General features: G+C 49.7%; 4 protein-coding genes across 4 annotated transcripts; 2 read left to right on the top strand and 2 right to left on the bottom strand.

The window, feature by feature from the left end:
* Positions 1–463: 463 nt before the first annotated feature.
* On the bottom strand, positions 464–2667 carry BP01DRAFT_415037 (FluG domain protein; the record flags this gene model as incomplete). Its single annotated transcript, XM_025579103.1, has 6 exons — positions 464–904; positions 968–1380; positions 1427–1794; positions 1842–2200; positions 2267–2477; positions 2531–2667. The coding sequence occupies 6 exons, from the start codon at positions 2665–2667 to the stop codon at positions 464–466; spliced, it is 1929 nt and encodes a 642-aa protein (XP_025432550.1).
* Positions 2668–3826: 1159 nt separating this feature from the next.
* Positions 3827–6326, top strand: BP01DRAFT_373004 (uncharacterized protein; the record flags this gene model as incomplete). Its single annotated transcript, XM_025576765.1, has 3 exons — positions 3827–3940; positions 4171–4410; positions 4458–6326. 3 exons carry the CDS (start codon positions 3827–3829, stop codon positions 6324–6326), a joined length of 2223 nt encoding a protein of 740 aa, XP_025432549.1.
* A 2789-nt stretch (positions 6327–9115) lies between these two features.
* Positions 9116–12690, top strand: BP01DRAFT_17437 (putative autophagy protein Atg13). The gene is made up of 3 exons (XM_025570808.1): positions 9116–9607; positions 9686–9784; positions 9895–12690. The coding sequence occupies exons 1-3, from the start codon at positions 9380–9382 to the stop codon at positions 12511–12513; spliced, it is 2946 nt and encodes a 981-aa protein (XP_025432548.1). The 5' UTR covers positions 9116–9379; the 3' UTR covers positions 12514–12690.
* Positions 12691–13713: 1023 nt separating this feature from the next.
* BP01DRAFT_17424 (WD repeat NOL10/ENP2 family protein) lies at positions 13714–16560 on the bottom strand. The gene is made up of 6 exons (XM_025570805.1): positions 16473–16560; positions 16390–16418; positions 16253–16333; positions 16125–16194; positions 16010–16063; positions 13714–15948 (listed from the first exon to the last, which is right to left on the bottom strand). The coding sequence occupies exons 1-6, from the start codon at positions 16507–16509 to the stop codon at positions 14033–14035; spliced, it is 2187 nt and encodes a 728-aa protein (XP_025432547.1). The 5' UTR covers positions 16510–16560; the 3' UTR covers positions 13714–14032.
* Between the last annotated feature and the right edge of the window lie 48 nt (positions 16561–16608).

Genomic DNA, 16608 nt, shown 5'->3' with positions numbered 1-16608 from the left:
AAACCCAGCTGCCAGTCAGTCTAGCCAGGCTTTCGGTCAGTCTGCTTTCGGTCAGCCTGCTTTTAGAAACCCAGCTACTAGTCAGTCTAGCCAGCCTTTCGGTCAGCCTACTTTTGGTCAGCCTGCTTTCGGTCAGCCTGCTTTTGGTCAGCCTGCCACCAGTCAGTCTAGCCAGCCTTTCGGTCAGCCTGCTTTCAAAAACACAGTTACTAGTCAGTCTGGCCAATCTATATTTGGTCAGCTGGCTAGATAAGTCTTCTTTGGTCATTTCAATGTATCTAATCAGCACTTCGGGAACTATAGTATTTTCCTATTTTTTTTGTCATATTACCTTCGACTAAATGTTCCGAATTGCACTCTGGATTATCCTTTAGATTAATCCTAAATAAGATACTCCAATCTTGACCTATATATGCTGCTCACTCTACCAAAGGGTTCGTCAACACTCCTCACCTATACACTACTACAGTTCAATTCCATGCTCGGTAGCTTGATGATGCTTGTATTGTGTGAGAGAATGTAGGGATTTGTTGCAGTCGGGAATATCACAACTTCTTCCACTAAAAAAGCTCCTCGATAAGTTATGTGTTGCGAAGTGTTTCTGCAGAGTGTCTTTTCTGGCGTATTGATACGTTCTCGCGCGTGGATGGAGACTGGTGCGACCGAGACACACTGGGCACATAAGGCTTGCAGTCACTGCTACTGCTTGCAACTCTGCTGAAACAGTTGTATCAATACTGATTCTGGTATGCAGTTGCTTTGGAATCTCGAGCTGATGCAACTGTAAGCGTAATTCAAGTGATTTGATACGATCTTCCAGGAGCTCTGTATCGTCGACAGTGTCTGCATTTCGATTTTTAAACTCAAGTTGTGCAATAGTGGTTCGCTCGGGTATGACCTGATTCTGATTAAATTCGAACTTCAGAGGTTCGCCTCGAAAGTTATGATCGATTATCTTGTTTCCGACATTGTGAAAAAATTCTGTGTACCGAGCCTTCATGGTTTGTGTAGACAGTCTTTTTCTCGTGGCACGAACTTGACGCTGCAGGTGTTTCAACTGCTGAAATTGTTCGGAGCCTTTTGCTTTTTGAATCTGATGATATTTCGAGATGATATCACGACGGAGTTCTGCGCATTTTTGCCTCAAATCTTTGAGTTCCGGGTTCAGTTCAATGTTGATTTTTTCTTGCTTGCTGAGCTCTTGGGGAGCAGATGCATCTCTCGTCAGACTTGCATTACTGGACAGCTTGAGCAAGGCATCCCTTGCCGGTGTCTCCATGAAAGCGGATTGAGTATCGTCCCTTATTTGAACATAGTATGCAAAAGCGCCCCCTCTCCTATGTCCCATGACCTGATTTCGAGAATGCTCGTCCAGGTGCCCTGTGAAAGTCAGTAAATGTAAGCTATCAAAATATGATATTCTTACTCAAGTTTGCTGCGGCTCCTTTACGGTATTTGTACAAGGAGCCAGGTTCCTTAAACCCTGCCGACCTGCTGGTTCGAATCTCATCTTCCTGTGCACGTGCATATGTCAAAGCTTTTGTTGGGTGAGTCATCCAGTTACCCTCTGAATCTTTCACCGCACGTCTGAGAATAGGAATATTTCTCACGGAATCTTTGAAGTGTATAGGGGTACTCTGGCGGTGGCCCGGAACATCTGTATAGAGCCAAATATCTCTTGGACTCTTGATATGCTGACTTGCAAAAGCATTATCGAGAAATGCATATTCTAAGATATCTTGGATGACACATAGACCCAAGTTATCATTTCTCTCAGTGTATGTGTAAACCGGCCTGTATCAAATTAGACTTGAGAAGTTCTCAAAGCATAGATCACTTACGCCACACCACGATTCCTCCTTCCTTTGTTCAGTCGATGTTTGACTCTCATTAGAAGTACTTTGCACGTCGGATGCTCTGGATGCTTCACCATGTAGAGCTCAATATCCTTCCATAACAGAGCGTCATTCTGCCTCATGTATCCGGAGGATTCGACCAATGTACCAGGTCTAGCAGATGTTGAAGTCATCATCTTTCGCAGTGTACTATGCTGCTGCCGACAACGCACAGTTGGGAACCATACATTGGTTATTCCAACAAGATGGTGTGTGGTATATAGAAGATCATCTATATTCATCGATGGTTGTGTTTTGCCACCCAGCTCTAGTTCATATTCGTCGGTAAGAGTAGTGCAAACGAGCTGAGAACTGTTAGACCCAACATAATGCACTACTGAGAATCACAATTCTGGATTTGATGAACCTACCATAGTCATTCGACGTCTCAGGTCATAATCAAATATTTGACCCATCTCTTCACACCAATACATCCTAAAGTATCTTGCAAAGACGAGGAAGCCTGACTGGTGCACCACTGCATGATTCTCTAGGTACCATCGGAAGAATCCTTCGATGACCCTGAGATTGATATTTTGTAGCCAGTACTTGTATTCTTGCGGCTTCAGATTGTGGACAAATCTTGAAGAAAAGTCAGCTTAGGAAGTTATTCATTGTATTTGAGAAGTGATCACCTTTCAAAATTTCGATGGACAAGTATTATATTCTGCTGTGTTGTCGCCGCAAATGAGCTTTTGACTTCAATATCAGGCTCTTGGACAAACTGGTTCCAGTCGATCTTACTCGAGACTTTGCCTTGACGTTTATCCATAGCTGGAAAGATGAGAAAGAGTTAAAGAATAGATAAGTCATGCTTGATTGCTTGTTCTGAAGACTACTTATATACGCGCCCACATACTATTTTGATCTGACAGACAGCATAAGGAATCCATAACCGCAAGGTAAAAAACTCCTTGAGGTGAGCGAATCAGAATAACGCACTAGTACATAGTTGTAATATTATATTGATCAACAGTGTACAGTGAAAAAACCACGGTTTTTTACATTAAGTCCGCGCACAATCATGTCTTTCTCGTCCCCATCAAAACTTACCCCGCGGAATTGGTCTGAGGCGACAGCGAATTAATCGGTATAGTACGATTTCAATAATTAGACATAGCGCCTTCTTTTCCTTAAGCTATTTAGTATGTAGAAGATTACCGTGGTAGGCTACAGCTCTGGCCTGCCCTATGAAACCCTCTATTCTAGATCTCACCACCTGTCCGCCTTGGCAGTTGATCTAAGGATGAATAAATACTCTCTATTGCAGCTTATCTTGTTCTTAAATATTCTCCTATAGTAATTATAAGATCTACTATAGCAACGATATTAGGACGCCTACCGATTCAAGGTTCCTGACGCTCGGTCTGGCGGCAGCCAGTGCCATCTTAGCAATAGCTGACGGTGCTTGGGGACTCTTGAGAGCCTTAGCCAGATTGTCAGAACAGTGCCAGATCCGGAGTAGAACAAACTGAATCACCACCCAGAGTCCTACTGAGGGGATTTAAGCAACAGCGCAGTGCCTATCAGTAGCCCCCCTCGCGAAATAGCACTTGAAGATTGTTCCTGTCATACCGAGTTTGTCTGATACACTTTGCGCTACGTTGATATCGTGTCATATCTAGCGTGAAAAATTGGTAGAATTTCTTGGTATGCTTTGATAACGACATGACGCCCTCAAACCCAGAGAGTTCTCATATAAATTTCAGGCCAATAGCTCATGAAAGAATGCGACCAACGAGAAGGCGGACGGACGGGTCTTCGAGGATAATCTCAAGAATGTTCAGGCTCGGAGTTTGAACGTAGAGAGGCACTATAATCCAGCAGATAGATTGGAACACGCCAATGGACCTATGTATCTTGGAACCAATTTTGGATCTTATAGTTTAAATTGTGCTTTGCGAGCAATGCCTATATAAATCGGACGCATAATGGTCTTGTTATCTGCCGAAATTTTGCTTGAAGGGCAGCTTGACAGACGGACAGAGATAGAAGTTGTATTGGACACAACACGATTTCAAAACCATGGGAGACTTCGGCCCGAAGTGAGGGGAAGGAGGCACATCAGCGAACGCACATTTCGGGCGGATAAATACTTTGACCGTTTTCCGCACCACTGACATCCGATAGAAAGGGACAGTACAGACAAGACCGCCATGGGGCATCATATCCCTTTCCCTCGGCCACAATGAGTGGAAGCAGCTCCCCTGACTATAAGGCACTTTTTCTCAAGGCAGAGGAGAGAAGGAAGTAAGCAGAAGAACGCCAAAAACAGGCAGAAGACAAGGAGAAGCAGGCAGAGGAGGAGAGGAAGCTCGCGGAGGAACTCCAGAGGCAGGAAGCCGAGCTGAGAAAGCAAGCAGAGGAACGGGAGTGGCAAGAGAGGGAACGCAACCAACCGACGACTTTTCCAGAGTTTATCCGATATTGCCATGATCTTCTTTGGAGGCCCCTACGAGCGCAAACACCGTCTCGCTCCACGACGGGCAAAATCCTTCTCCCACCGGAAAACACTGTCCTTTACGACTCCTCCCGTGGATCGACTGTGAAGCTAAACAACAGGAAATTTACAATTCTGTTTGCCGCTACCTTCAACCGACACAAGAGGACGCGCGACAGTTATTCACGCCACTAGTTGCATTGGAAGATCATGGTCGACGATTTGCGCGTCGATCGATTAGCAGTGAACAGGACCTCGAGACCTATGAGCGACTTGCCGCTGAAGACCATGTGCACGATATCGTCGCGGAGTTATGCAAGATACCAGGTGCTTGTGAGGAGTTTTGCTTAGGTAGTGGAGTGTGGTTCGACAATCACGCCAACGCCCTGGACGGAGATGATGGAATTGATGCTAGCCAGCCATCAACGACAAACCCTTCGAAGCCGGATCAATTCTGCATTCACCGGGTGGACGGGACTACGAGTACCTTGCACACTCCCGTCGAATACAAACCACCCCATAAGCTCTCCGTGGCGATTTTGCGTGAGGGACTTCGGCCGATGGACTTTTGGCACGAAATTGTAGAACGGGATACTGTTCCGACTGAAGAACCGCAGAAGTCAAGATATAACGCCGCTCGGCTGGCCGGGTCCGCCATTGTTCAAGAGTTCCACGTGATGATTCAAGAGGGTCTCACGTATTCATATTTAACGAACGGCCTGATGGACGTACAGCTCTGGGTGCCCTACGACGACCCAACCACCCTCTATTACCATCTGGGTGACCCCAGTATGTGTGAAAGACCTGGATCTCTTATGACTCGAATTGAGAGGACTCTATGCCTTTGTTTGATGAGTTTTCGCACTCCTCTTCGTGATCAGGCCTGGCGGAATGCCGCCGAAGACGAGCTACCGAAATGGCGCACGAGTTTTGATAGCGAGCGCTCCCATATCCCATCGACAGCATTACCACAGAACCCGAACGTAGACTATGCTACCTCTGAATATAGTAGCCCGGAGCAAACTACATCCGAGTACCTATCTTCATCGTCTCCTACAGGGTCTCCTGTCACCAAAGGTCGTTTCGTACTTACACGAGCGGGCTCTGGCTGCGCGCCATTAACCCAACAAAATGTCCGAGAGGATTCCCCTGATTCTGAGGTAGACCGCAACGCATCTGTGGGACGGAAGCGGGGGTTCAGCCAGGTCACATCGTCCCCTACAACCAAACAATCTGCACTTCAGACAAGTCCCCAAGGGAACCAAAGCGGGCAATCTCGTACACTTGTTGCTCGATATTGCACACAAAAGTGCCTTGTCGGATTACAGCAGGGCGGTATGCTAGACCCCGACTGTCCAAATAGGGAGCTGCATATGCTTAGCGGAAATAAGGACCGCCACCCAATCAGTGCAGCTGACCTTGTGATAAAACTTAAGGAGCAGCTCGATCAGGATCTGGATCATAACTGCACTCCAATAGGCTCTTGTGGTTCATATGGTGCACCATTCATGATTACTTGTGCCACTTTTGGATACACTGTTGTTGGGAAAGGGACGACTTCGAGGCTCTGGGCGGAGGTGTCGCGCGAAGCAGAGGTCTACCGGGTTCTCCAGCGTGCCCAAGGATTGGCAGTTCCAGTCTTTCTCGGTGCTATCAATTTGGCCCAAATCAACTTTCTTCACGGCGCGGGGAAAATCCGTCATATGCTACTGATGGGCTGGGGTGGTATAAGCGTGAGCCATATGACTCGCGACAAGGCCGTTCAGCGTGCGATTTCTCGGTCAGTGAAGGAGATCAGCTCTTTAGGAATTTGTCACCAGGATCTTCGCCCGGAAAATATTTTATGGGATGCTGAGCTCAAACGAGCCTTAATTATCGATTTCCATCGGAGCAAACTGGAGCGCCGGCCGAAGCACAAGCGAATAGTCCTTCTCAAACGACTACAATGTGGTTCCGAAGAACGTGAATCAAAAAGATTGCGTGTCGTGTAAATTCGAGGCCACTGGAGATCGGACCTTATACTGGAGCAATACAGGAACTCAACAGGCACTACAGATAACCCGTGCACAAGTGACCGAACGAGCCGCCATCTTTGTGCACTGGAACACTTCTTCTATGCCAATGACTTATAACCATTTATTACCCAGCAAGCCTGACCTCCGGGAAGACAATACGAGGTTAATGTTCTAGACTACTCTATATCTGTGGAAACTGTCTCCCTGTTCGCCTTTATGTGGTCGGTTTGCCAGCGAACACTCCGTCTTTACAGGCGTATCTGGTAGCCATGCTTTAACATGTTATATCTCCCAGCTCTGGATGATGAGAGACCTGCAGTGGTCAAGCTACTCTCAGGATAGATGCCATTGGGGATTAGAACTGAAAGACCTAGTCCGTCATCGTGCTTGAGTCTTACCATTATATAGACGTCGACATCGCATTTCCAACAGTACTGGAAAAGAATCCGGAGGAGCCTTTTCTTTCGGCAAGCCTATTTCTCACGAAACAGTCTGAGCTGGGCTGCTAGAGTATAGTATTATGTACAGATGATGTTTTATTCTTCTGCCATTTTACATTTATCTGGGTTCTTTCACTAGGTCTCCGGATTTGAAGAGGATATCCAGGTTTTAAATTAGGCCGGTGGAATGCCCTGCAGGGAGCTTCTTGTGAAAATCCTCTTGCGAACAAACTTTCAGGTGAATAACGCTTAGAGACGGTGGATCTTTGTAAAGTATTTGAAAAACCCAGGATTCTGGACTAAACATGTTGATGAAGACTATACATAAAGTTGGTGGTGCTAAAAGGCTGCGGGCAAAGAGAATTGTGCATCATGTGACTTTCCGCTCCGGCTGAATAGCTATTCCGTCAACAAAACTCAGCATTAGCGCCATTTTATGGGATTGCCCGTTATTTATACAGTCTTTATTAAATTCAGAGTCAGTCAACATGTTAAGGAGCCCAAGCGGTCTCTCAGAGACGTTGCTTAGCGGCGGCGAATTGATGATGTCCGATAAATTAATTCCACAATGGCCAAATGGCCATCCGTAGCTAGCGTAGTATTACGTCTATCATTGTCAATGTGAAAAGCCCACGGAAATGGAAATATATACCACGCACAACCGTGTCAATCCCGTCGACACCCAGACTTACTCCGTAGCTCTGAGCACCCTCACGGGTACCTATTCCCCGTCCAATCGAGCTAGACATCAAAAAGTCTAGGTTGTCTCAGAGGGTTTAGCCAGCCGCCTCTGCTGCAAAACCTGCAGTTCCAGTGCATCATGCCGGTAGTGCGTTGTACAGTGTCAGCTCCGCGATTGGCTCTTGTTGCTGGAGAGAAGCTCTTGTGAGTTGACCCCTAAGGTATCTCTAAGGTACTGTGCCTTGTAGGCCGGGCAACTCGCATCTGCTCTCCACCTAACCAGCAGGTCGTTGCAGATGAGGCAGCCAGTCCCAGGAATTTGGGGAAGTGGTCCATGCTGGCGGGTGCTCCAGCAGGGGGACGATAGGAGCCCCATATTCGACTCCATAGTGCAGGTAGATAGCTCATTTGATCGAAAGACAAAGAAGACCTTTCTTCCCCCACCCCTTTTTTTATTTATTCTGCATGAAGAAAAGAATGGGGTGAAGGTTAAGCCATAATTCAACAGGGCGATCGATGTCGCATGCAGCTCAGAATAGCAACTTTTGAAGAGAGCATGTTGTCATGGGCGGTGATTATCATGCAAGTTGATTGATCGCCCCAAGCGCACGCAGTCCTCCGGCTAGCCTCAATCGGGACTAGAGTCCTGTTTCTTTCCATTGACCCTGTTCGTTTTTCCATGATCCATGCACCTCGACATACTCATACAAACTTACATACAAGCCTGAAGATAGAGTGTCTAAATACAGTAAGAGTAGGAGGTATGATGGGAGTGACAGCCCACCGGATAGAGCAAGAGAATGATAATCAATGCCGGTTGGGGATGGTCAGGCATCTCTTACAGTCACTATCTGATGGTCTATCGATCCATGAAGTCATCTGAGGAGGAATCCTTATCAGTGCCACTGCCGATTTGTTACCGCCCATGACGGCTTCAAAGACCGAGTCGATCAAAGGACAGGCTGAAACAGTCCTTACCTGACCTGTATGTACCGTTCTGCGTTTGACCGCCTTCCACATCTTATCGCGCCGGGCAGGGGACGATTGTCAAGAAGTTGCAGTTGCTGGTGCAAAGAGTCTGGCTACGTAAAATCCCCTAGAAGTAGAAGGGTTAAAAGAAATGGGATCAAACCTATATCAACTGGTAGGATCTTTCCCCTTTCCCTTACTGCTTTCGTCTTTTATACAATACTAGAGCCTCCCCCCGAGGGACTGTGGTGGCACCCGTCATCAATCTGACTGACCGCTTGCACTTGACTCTCGAGTCACCGGGTGTGCGTCACAGATCACTCGGTTTTCATACGGTACGTACATACAGTAGTCGTCTTGCTCTCCCCGGTCTGCTTCTCCCTCCCTCTCTATCTTCTTCTGCCAACTGACAATTCTTCCCTCCTCAACTTTCCTCCCTCCCCAAACCTTTTTTTGATTCCTTCTCAAGCTGCACCTTCGAATCAGACCTTCTGTATATTGTGAAGAGTATGAAATCTTGACTGCTTTGGTTCCCTCACTGTGAGGACGCTGTGCACATCCCCTCTCCCTTTCTCCGCCCAAGCCGGTCGTTAATGCGGAGAAGCCTCCCAAGGTTGTCTAGGCCCCATGCTCCAAATGCTCTCCAGCATCTTGTTGCCTGAGCACAGAAAACCATGAACTCTTCCCTCAGCTTCACTTCTTTCAGTCTGTGCCTGTTACCTAGCGCCTAAATCCCTCCGAACCCTTTCATTGTTGTTCGCTTTCTTATACAACTTCTTTTTGGCTGTTCGGTCTGTTAGCATGGCTATCCGCAGCGCACCTGGTGCCGTCTCATTTTCTTGAATCAACCAGGTTCGCTCCACGGTCTTTTTGGATTCTGTGTTTTTTAGTAGCAGCTTCCCCTTTATATCATTTCAGAAACATTGCACCAAAAACGTCATGCATCAACACCCTCGCTCCCAAGCTCCTCCGCCGCCCATATCTGCAACCAGGTCGACTCGGCCGGAGGACAATGCCGAGCAAGATACCCGTCCGACCTCTCCAGCCTTTGATCCTAGGACACCAAGTCGAGGGCTGGGAATAGAGACAGGAAATGAATCACCAGAGCAGAGCCAAGCTCGGCGACCGTCAAAGGAAGCCCTGATTAAACTCAACCAAATCATATCGGTAAGGTTTCGTCTTCAATGCTTGACCTGGTTTCGCTGGATTGGATGTGCCCCTGCTGATACCATTTCTTATTGCTAGAACTACCATACCAAAGCCGCTCTGATAATTCTCCATTCGCGCGTTGAGCTACCCCCATCATTCAATAGAGGCTCGGATACTGCTAGGATTAACCGCTGGGTATGTTCTCTGCTACCGTCTCGTCTGTCACCCGCTTGGACATCTCCCTCTCCTCTTCAGACCGCTTAACTTGGACTTGGTCTACTGCTCGCGACTAATATATTTTGCAGTTCAATGTTGAACTAGAAGACACCGATGTGCTCAAGGAGCAATTACTGACTTGGAGGACATGTGATGCGAGCGAGAACCGGCCTCCACCGCTAGTTATCGAGACATACCTGGACACCAAAGAACTCACTAAGGATCAGAGCCTTGTTGCCTTGGATGAGCATGGGAAACGGTTTGATGTTTCGGAAGCTCTTTCTGCGTCTCCAGAAAGGCAATCTGCCGCGCTCCCGCCCGGGTCCAAAGATGTGATTCTGGAGCGATGGAAGGTGGAACTCGGAGATATGTCTGATAAACTACCGGCGGATCTTGGTTCTATTCTGCCTACGGTCTACAAAAAGAGCATCGTCCTGTTCAGGTCCTTGTTCACCTACTCTAAACTCTTGCCCGCCTGGAAATTTGCGAAAGGCAAAGGAAGGCATCGGACACACCCGGCTTTGCGGATCAAGTACCGCATTGTGGCAGGGAGCCCTGATGCTTGGAGCTCGAAGCCAGACCGTCTCACGACGCCTCTATTCGAAAGCAGCGGTGGAGTTGTGGAGACGTACAGTTTCGGTGTGACGGACTCCCCCGCTGGTCCATTCTCTATCGAGGTCACCTATCGAACAAGCTGCGAGTTTCGTGTAGATGATTCCGAAGCCCTTCTAAGTTCGCGTTTCATGGGTGCCGATGATGATGGCTTCCGTCCCTCACTTCCGAGTCGAGACTCACACATGAAAGTTGTCAATCCCGAAGTAGGGTCGGTACCCCTTGAGAAACGGACCTTCGAGGATCCAGACTTCGGTCGTGCATATGGCAGCCTCTCGACCTTTCATCATGTCGGGCCTACTACTAGCGCAAGTCCCATATCAGCCTTACGTGCTGCACAGCAGTCTGGCGCCTCGTCTCCATCACCACCCGCTTCATCGTCCCGGAAACCTCTTTCTATGAACAAGGCAAGTCCTATAGGCCGTGCGGCCGCTCTCGCCAATGAAGGTAGTCCGGGCGTTGTCAGGCGGCCCTCAATCTCTTTTCAGCCATTCAAAGCCCCTCCGTTGTCTGCCTCTCCATCCCTTATCGATCCTCCTCTTGGAGCTTCACCGCGTTCGACAGTGACACCTCGTGTGCCCATATCTGAATCCAAAACCATGCCCGCCACGTCCACGACAGGCTCTTCTCGGAAATCCTTGCCCAATCCTTCAGAGCAAACAATTTCCCCTTCAACTTCTGCATCACCCAGGCCCGCCTCAATCGCGAGATACAGCAGCGCTTTCTCTCATCGTCGGGGCAGGCCTTCCTCTAGCAATATCACAAGGCCAGAAGACGATACCTCTAGTGGGAAAGCAAGTGCTACCTCATCAAGCGCTCAGCCTGGCTCTGGCTTGCTCGCAGAAGCAACTGGCACAAGTGCAGACTCGCTTCATGATGACGATGAGAACATTTCGGACTTCTTGAAGTCATTGGAGTTGCACAAAGATTTACTTAGTAACTCAAAGTCAACTGCTCGTGATGACCAAGGACGTCGAACAATCGCCCCTTCTGCTGCATTGAGTCGCTTTCAGCGTATGAAGGATTCCAATGCTGCTCTGTCGGACTCCATTACCTCCTCATTGATGCTACAACGTTCGTCAAACTCGTCAAGCAGGCAATTATCTAGTGTGCCGCCAATGGTGGCTGGTACTTCAATCTCGACAGCTTCTTCACCGGGGAAGCCTATTTCCCCTCACACACCTCATACTCCGGCTATACCTTCGCGCTTGAGCTCCAATAGTATCGTTGACTATAGTGATCCCGGAACCAACGATCGACGGATCCCTCAAGTAGATCACAGCTCACCTCTTGACGAGAATACCAGTGAAGGAACAACCATGGATGACCCGTCAACCGTAAATGCGATTGATATTCCTACGTCACCTGCGTCTCTCTTTCCTCCCACTTATCGGCGACCGAGCTCTGCTGCTCATCGTCGAAGGACAATCACAACGGATGATGAGGATATCTTTCCCTTCAACCTGCGCAGCATTAGTCTTGGGGCTGAGGATCGGTCCAATAGTAGCCTAAGTGCTATGCAACGTCAGCAAGACTACGAAAGCGAGAAGGTCGGTTCAAATCAGCCTCATAGGGCACAGCAGGTCCCATCTGGGAGTGGTGATCCATCTTTGGCCCCGAGCACTGCAACACGCACCATGAATGTTCATCGAGGTGCAGCTGCGTCGGGCCCATCCGCAGTCCCGTCGGGTCATCATATTTATCAGCCGCGCTTCAGCCTGTCTCGCGGACGAGGCCTTTCGGGCCCGCAGTCTTTCAGTTCCGGCTCAGGTAGCCTTGCACGTGGCACGAGCATTCCCTCTTATCTCACTGAGCGCGATAACGATCGTGACGGTAATGCAAGTGGGAGTAATAGCGGTACCTCAACACTTGAGGGGCGACGACCTAGCACCGGCCGCAACAATCCTCCACAATCGCAGGTCGAAGAAGACGAACCGTTGCTTTTTGCGATGAGTGATTTTGGGGCCTCTCGACGCAGTTTTGAGGAAGGCAGGCAGGGTACTCATAGTGTTGATCCCGTTAACAACTCTGGCGGATCACGGCGAGGCGGTGGCAGGCGAGGCGGCGGTCTCTCCAGCTTTCATGGGTGGCCATGAAAGGACCATGGTTATACTCTGAACCACCCCTTAATATATCTTCTGTGATGCTCTACGCGCCTTTGGTGTTTGATTTGGCTACTCTCTTCCCAGGCATCCTACATACCACCTTCAATTCCTTCTGTTCGCCTACATATTTATTCACATTTTCGATATCATTCAGCTGCGCATGGCCTTCCAATGATATCTCCAGGCGGCTTGTTCGTTTATAGACTGGTTCTCCGAGCAATTCCTCCCTGTGCGTCTGGATTGGCGAATTAGGTTGACTTGATGTCCCGATTTTTTTGTTTCTTGGGTTGACATTGCATGTTTTTTATACTATATTCTAACCCCCCCCCCTCTTGCATTGTGGGATGGAAATAGCGTCCGGTGTTGTTATTTCTACTTGTTTTGAATTTCCCCTCTTGTATCGATCTTCCGAGCGTTCATACAGGTCACATGATGTGGGCATTGATCTATGTCGATTTCTACGATCTATTCTTATCTATTTTTATCTGCTTCTCAAATACCGACGTCTTGTGCCTTATGTACTTCTTGTGATACTTCTGATTTCTGCCGCTGTGACAGGAGCGTTAGAGGGGGGGTGATTTGTGCGACATGAATGCTTCTGACGTACTTAATTACTAACGCTGGGTAAAGTATTTGATCTAACACATAATTATGTCTGCCTGCTCCATCCAACTAAGACAACCTCTAAGTAAGATACACCAACACAAACGTGTGGAGAATATCATGGAAGGTGAAATTTCGAGTATGCATTGACCGCTGGGGTATGAGTCTATGGAAATGAAAACTTTTTTGTCCGTCGCCGCGGGTTTGACTTTAAGAGAGAAAACGCCAATGCGCCGCCGCCGCGCCACCATTTCGCCTTGCGTGTCCATATTGATACATTGCGTTGAGTCAGGGTTCAAATCTTGACAGACTCATCGATTGGGACAAGATGAAGTATGGAGTACAGTGACTCAATTGTCTTCCGATCAGGCTATCTTGATTGACCCGACCCGGAACCAATAGCTACTAGTAGCTCGCTCGGCTGGGGCTGTGCTGGGCTGCTGGCCCAGAAAGCATGCAATTCGCCTGAGCTGCTGGACTGAGCCTTGTGACAATTAGTAATGGATAGGACGGGAAAGAAAGGCTGGCAGAGGTCGGTGGTGACGAAAGGGCTGAGGGAGAGGGCAAGAGGAGGGGTTGAGGTCCTCATTGGGGTGGTACTATAGTATTGGTAGATCGGTGGGTTTGGGGACGATCGGAGGAGTAGCGGGTATTATGTATCATGTGACGTGCGTTGCTCCCCACTCCCTTGAGAGGGGTCGGTCAGCAGTTTATCCCGGACGATGATGACAAAGGTCAGATCAGTGTGGGCGGCGCAGCTGAGGGGCCTGAGAAGCTGCGGCACGGCCTGGGCCTGGGCTTGGGCATGTAGCATGACGGAAGCCAGCGTAGCAGGAGCACTAGCAGCAGTAGGTGACCGAACAATCTAGCCAGGTCCGCAGGGCTCGAGAGGTTGGAACAGATGGGATTACATCTTGCGGAAAGTATTACCGGAGGCGCTGCGACGCTCTTTGGCCCGGAAAGCATGGGAGGAGGAGGAGGGTTGTTCGGGTCGGCTGAAGCTCTTCTTCTGCTGCTGCTTGCCAGCGCCGGGGGTGAAGGTGACTTCGCGCTCGCCGACGACACCGCCCCGGCGGGAGGGCTTCTCTCTGGTGCGCATGTTCTGGGCGCGCGATCCGAAGGAACGGTCACGGGTCGAGCTGACGTTGGTGGAGGAGGAGACCTCCATGCGCGGCTGTTGCTGGTTGCGGCCCTGCTTGTTGCGCCGGTAGGAGGCGGTGGAGATCTTGTTGTTCGAAGTGGCTTTCTTGGTGCTGTATTGCTCGCCGTCGCTCTCGGACTCGGAGCTGTCGGAGCTGCCTCGGACGTCGTCGACCATCTCTTGTTCGACGGCGGTGAGGCCTCTCTCCTTACGCGGACCAGCCTCGGGCGCAGTGCTGGGGTTGAGAAGCTGGAATTCGCGCGACGTCTCGTCGATGGCAAAGTCCTCGTCCTCGAAGAGCTTGGCGAAACGAGAGTCGCCCAGAGGGTTCTTGTCTGGCTCCTCAGTAGCGGGTGCAGGAGGAGCATCGACCATGTCATCGTCACCGCCCCTCTTGAGGACACGCTGCGCCCTCTTGCGCTCGTTCTTCTCCTCGATGCTGAGCAGCTTTTCGGCGAGTCTCTGGTTGACCTTGACGGCGGCCTTCTTCTTGCCACGAATGCGGCTCTCGCGCTCCTTCTCGATCTTCTCCCTAACACGCTTGGCACGCTCTTCTTCCCACATGTAGGGGTTGGTGATAAGTCTGGCCTCTTCGTACAGTTGCTGGGCGACAAAGTAACCGTGCATGTAAGGCCGCAGAAGGCTGGTACGGCCAATGAGATGCTCCAAGTTGAGGGTACGAAGTTGAGGAACGGTCAAGAACTTGTAGTTGTCGTAGACAGAGCCCGCCTGGCCGGGGTTGAATGCGTTGGGATCGTTCGGGTCTTCTGCCATTTCTTCGACGAGGTTGTCGAGGAATGAGCACCAGCGTGGCGATGGGCCAAGCTGGGGAATCAGGAACGAATGCTGCAAAGGTCCTTCGTTGGCTGTCAGAAGCATACCACTATCCTTGCACCAAGCCACCGAGTTAATATCGACCGCAGGCTCGACAGACGTCCATGGGCTTCCATCACGAGGGTCCCAGATCTTGATGATTTTCTTATCTGCCGACATGATCTTGGGTTCCAGGGTCTGTTCGCGGGAGGCGGTGGAGGGCTGGAGGAATTTCAGTGTGTGAATAGGGAAGCCGTATCCCTGATCCTTCTTCAACATGGGTCGGGACATGCGCAGATCATAGAGGAAGATGAGACCATTTGACGAACCCGTACCGAGGGTCAAGCCAGATCTGTGAAATTCCAGCGCCGTGATCTCCTGTCGCGACTCGTCGGGACCATGCGCAGGGGATACTAGAGTTCCAATTCGGCTTCTCATCCGAGGATCGAAGAATTCGACCGTGCCGTTGGAGGTACCGAAGGCAAGAAGGTTGTGACTTTCCTCGGCAATCGCTCCCGTATTGACAGCGCCAGTATTGATTCCACCCTGCAATGTACCTCCACCAGCAGACGTAAAGTCATCACCGCCCACATCGACCTCAAAGCTTCGCATGTAACGTCCCATTTCCAGGTTCAGTCGGAACACCTCTCCCATGCCGTCGCTATTGACACCCACCGATGGCACTAACGCTTCGGTCGACTGTCTATCGTATACCAGATCACGTCCGTATCTGGGAAGCCTCGTCTTGTGGTGCATTCCTGAGGGAGTGTGGAATTCGAGGGAGCGGTCGGACTGGAGGTGGAGAGACTTGGAATAATCCGAGGATAGAAGAAGGAAGGTAGTGTTTTCAACATCCGTGTGGCGCGCGTCTACCGGAAAGATTAATAAAAAAAGAAACGAATTCAGAGTAGAGTGCATCTGAGAACTCACAACTCAGGGAAAGGGCTTGTAGCGAATGTACATGCATCTGCGGCTTATACGTCCCTGAAGAAACATGGGTTAGTTGCTGTGTCTCGGAGCAGATACTGTCTGCGCAAGCGCATACCTGTGCTCATGACCCAGTCTCCATCTTCACTAACCCGAATGCAACGACTGGCCTCCTCGAAACCGAAATCCTGGTAGATGGGGTTAGACACTGGTCGTGGAGTATGGGATACTGCTCAAAATCCCCACCTGCAACAATTCCACTCTGTTCGCCCACTCCGGATCATTCTTCAGACTTCTCTTTCTTCGCCTGGCGAGCCATTCCGGGAGCTTTAAGCATGCAGCGTCAGCACCAAGCTTTCCTGTAATAGCTATCAGGTTCTTACCTCGCGGGCAGTATTGGACCCCGAGATCGCTAGGAGAACTGTCAGTGTGCGATTCGCTATATTTCTGGAAAAACCAAACTCACTGTACACGGGGACTTCCGACTGATTGGAGAGCTTCATGGCGATGGAATGAGCGGTGGAAATCGCAGCGCAACACCAGGCCGAGTCGATAAGGGAATAATTTTTCGGGCAAAAAAAGTTGCCGGGGCCTGCGGTATC

Source organism: Aspergillus saccharolyticus (assembly GCF_003184585.1).
Source record: "Aspergillus saccharolyticus JOP 1030-1 unplaced genomic scaffold BP01scaffold_10, whole genome shotgun sequence".
Lineage (NCBI taxonomy): Eukaryota > Fungi > Ascomycota > Eurotiomycetes > Eurotiales > Aspergillaceae > Aspergillus > Aspergillus saccharolyticus.
The sequence above is the reverse complement of the archived record's forward strand: the minus strand, read 5'-3'. Positions and strand labels throughout refer to the sequence as shown.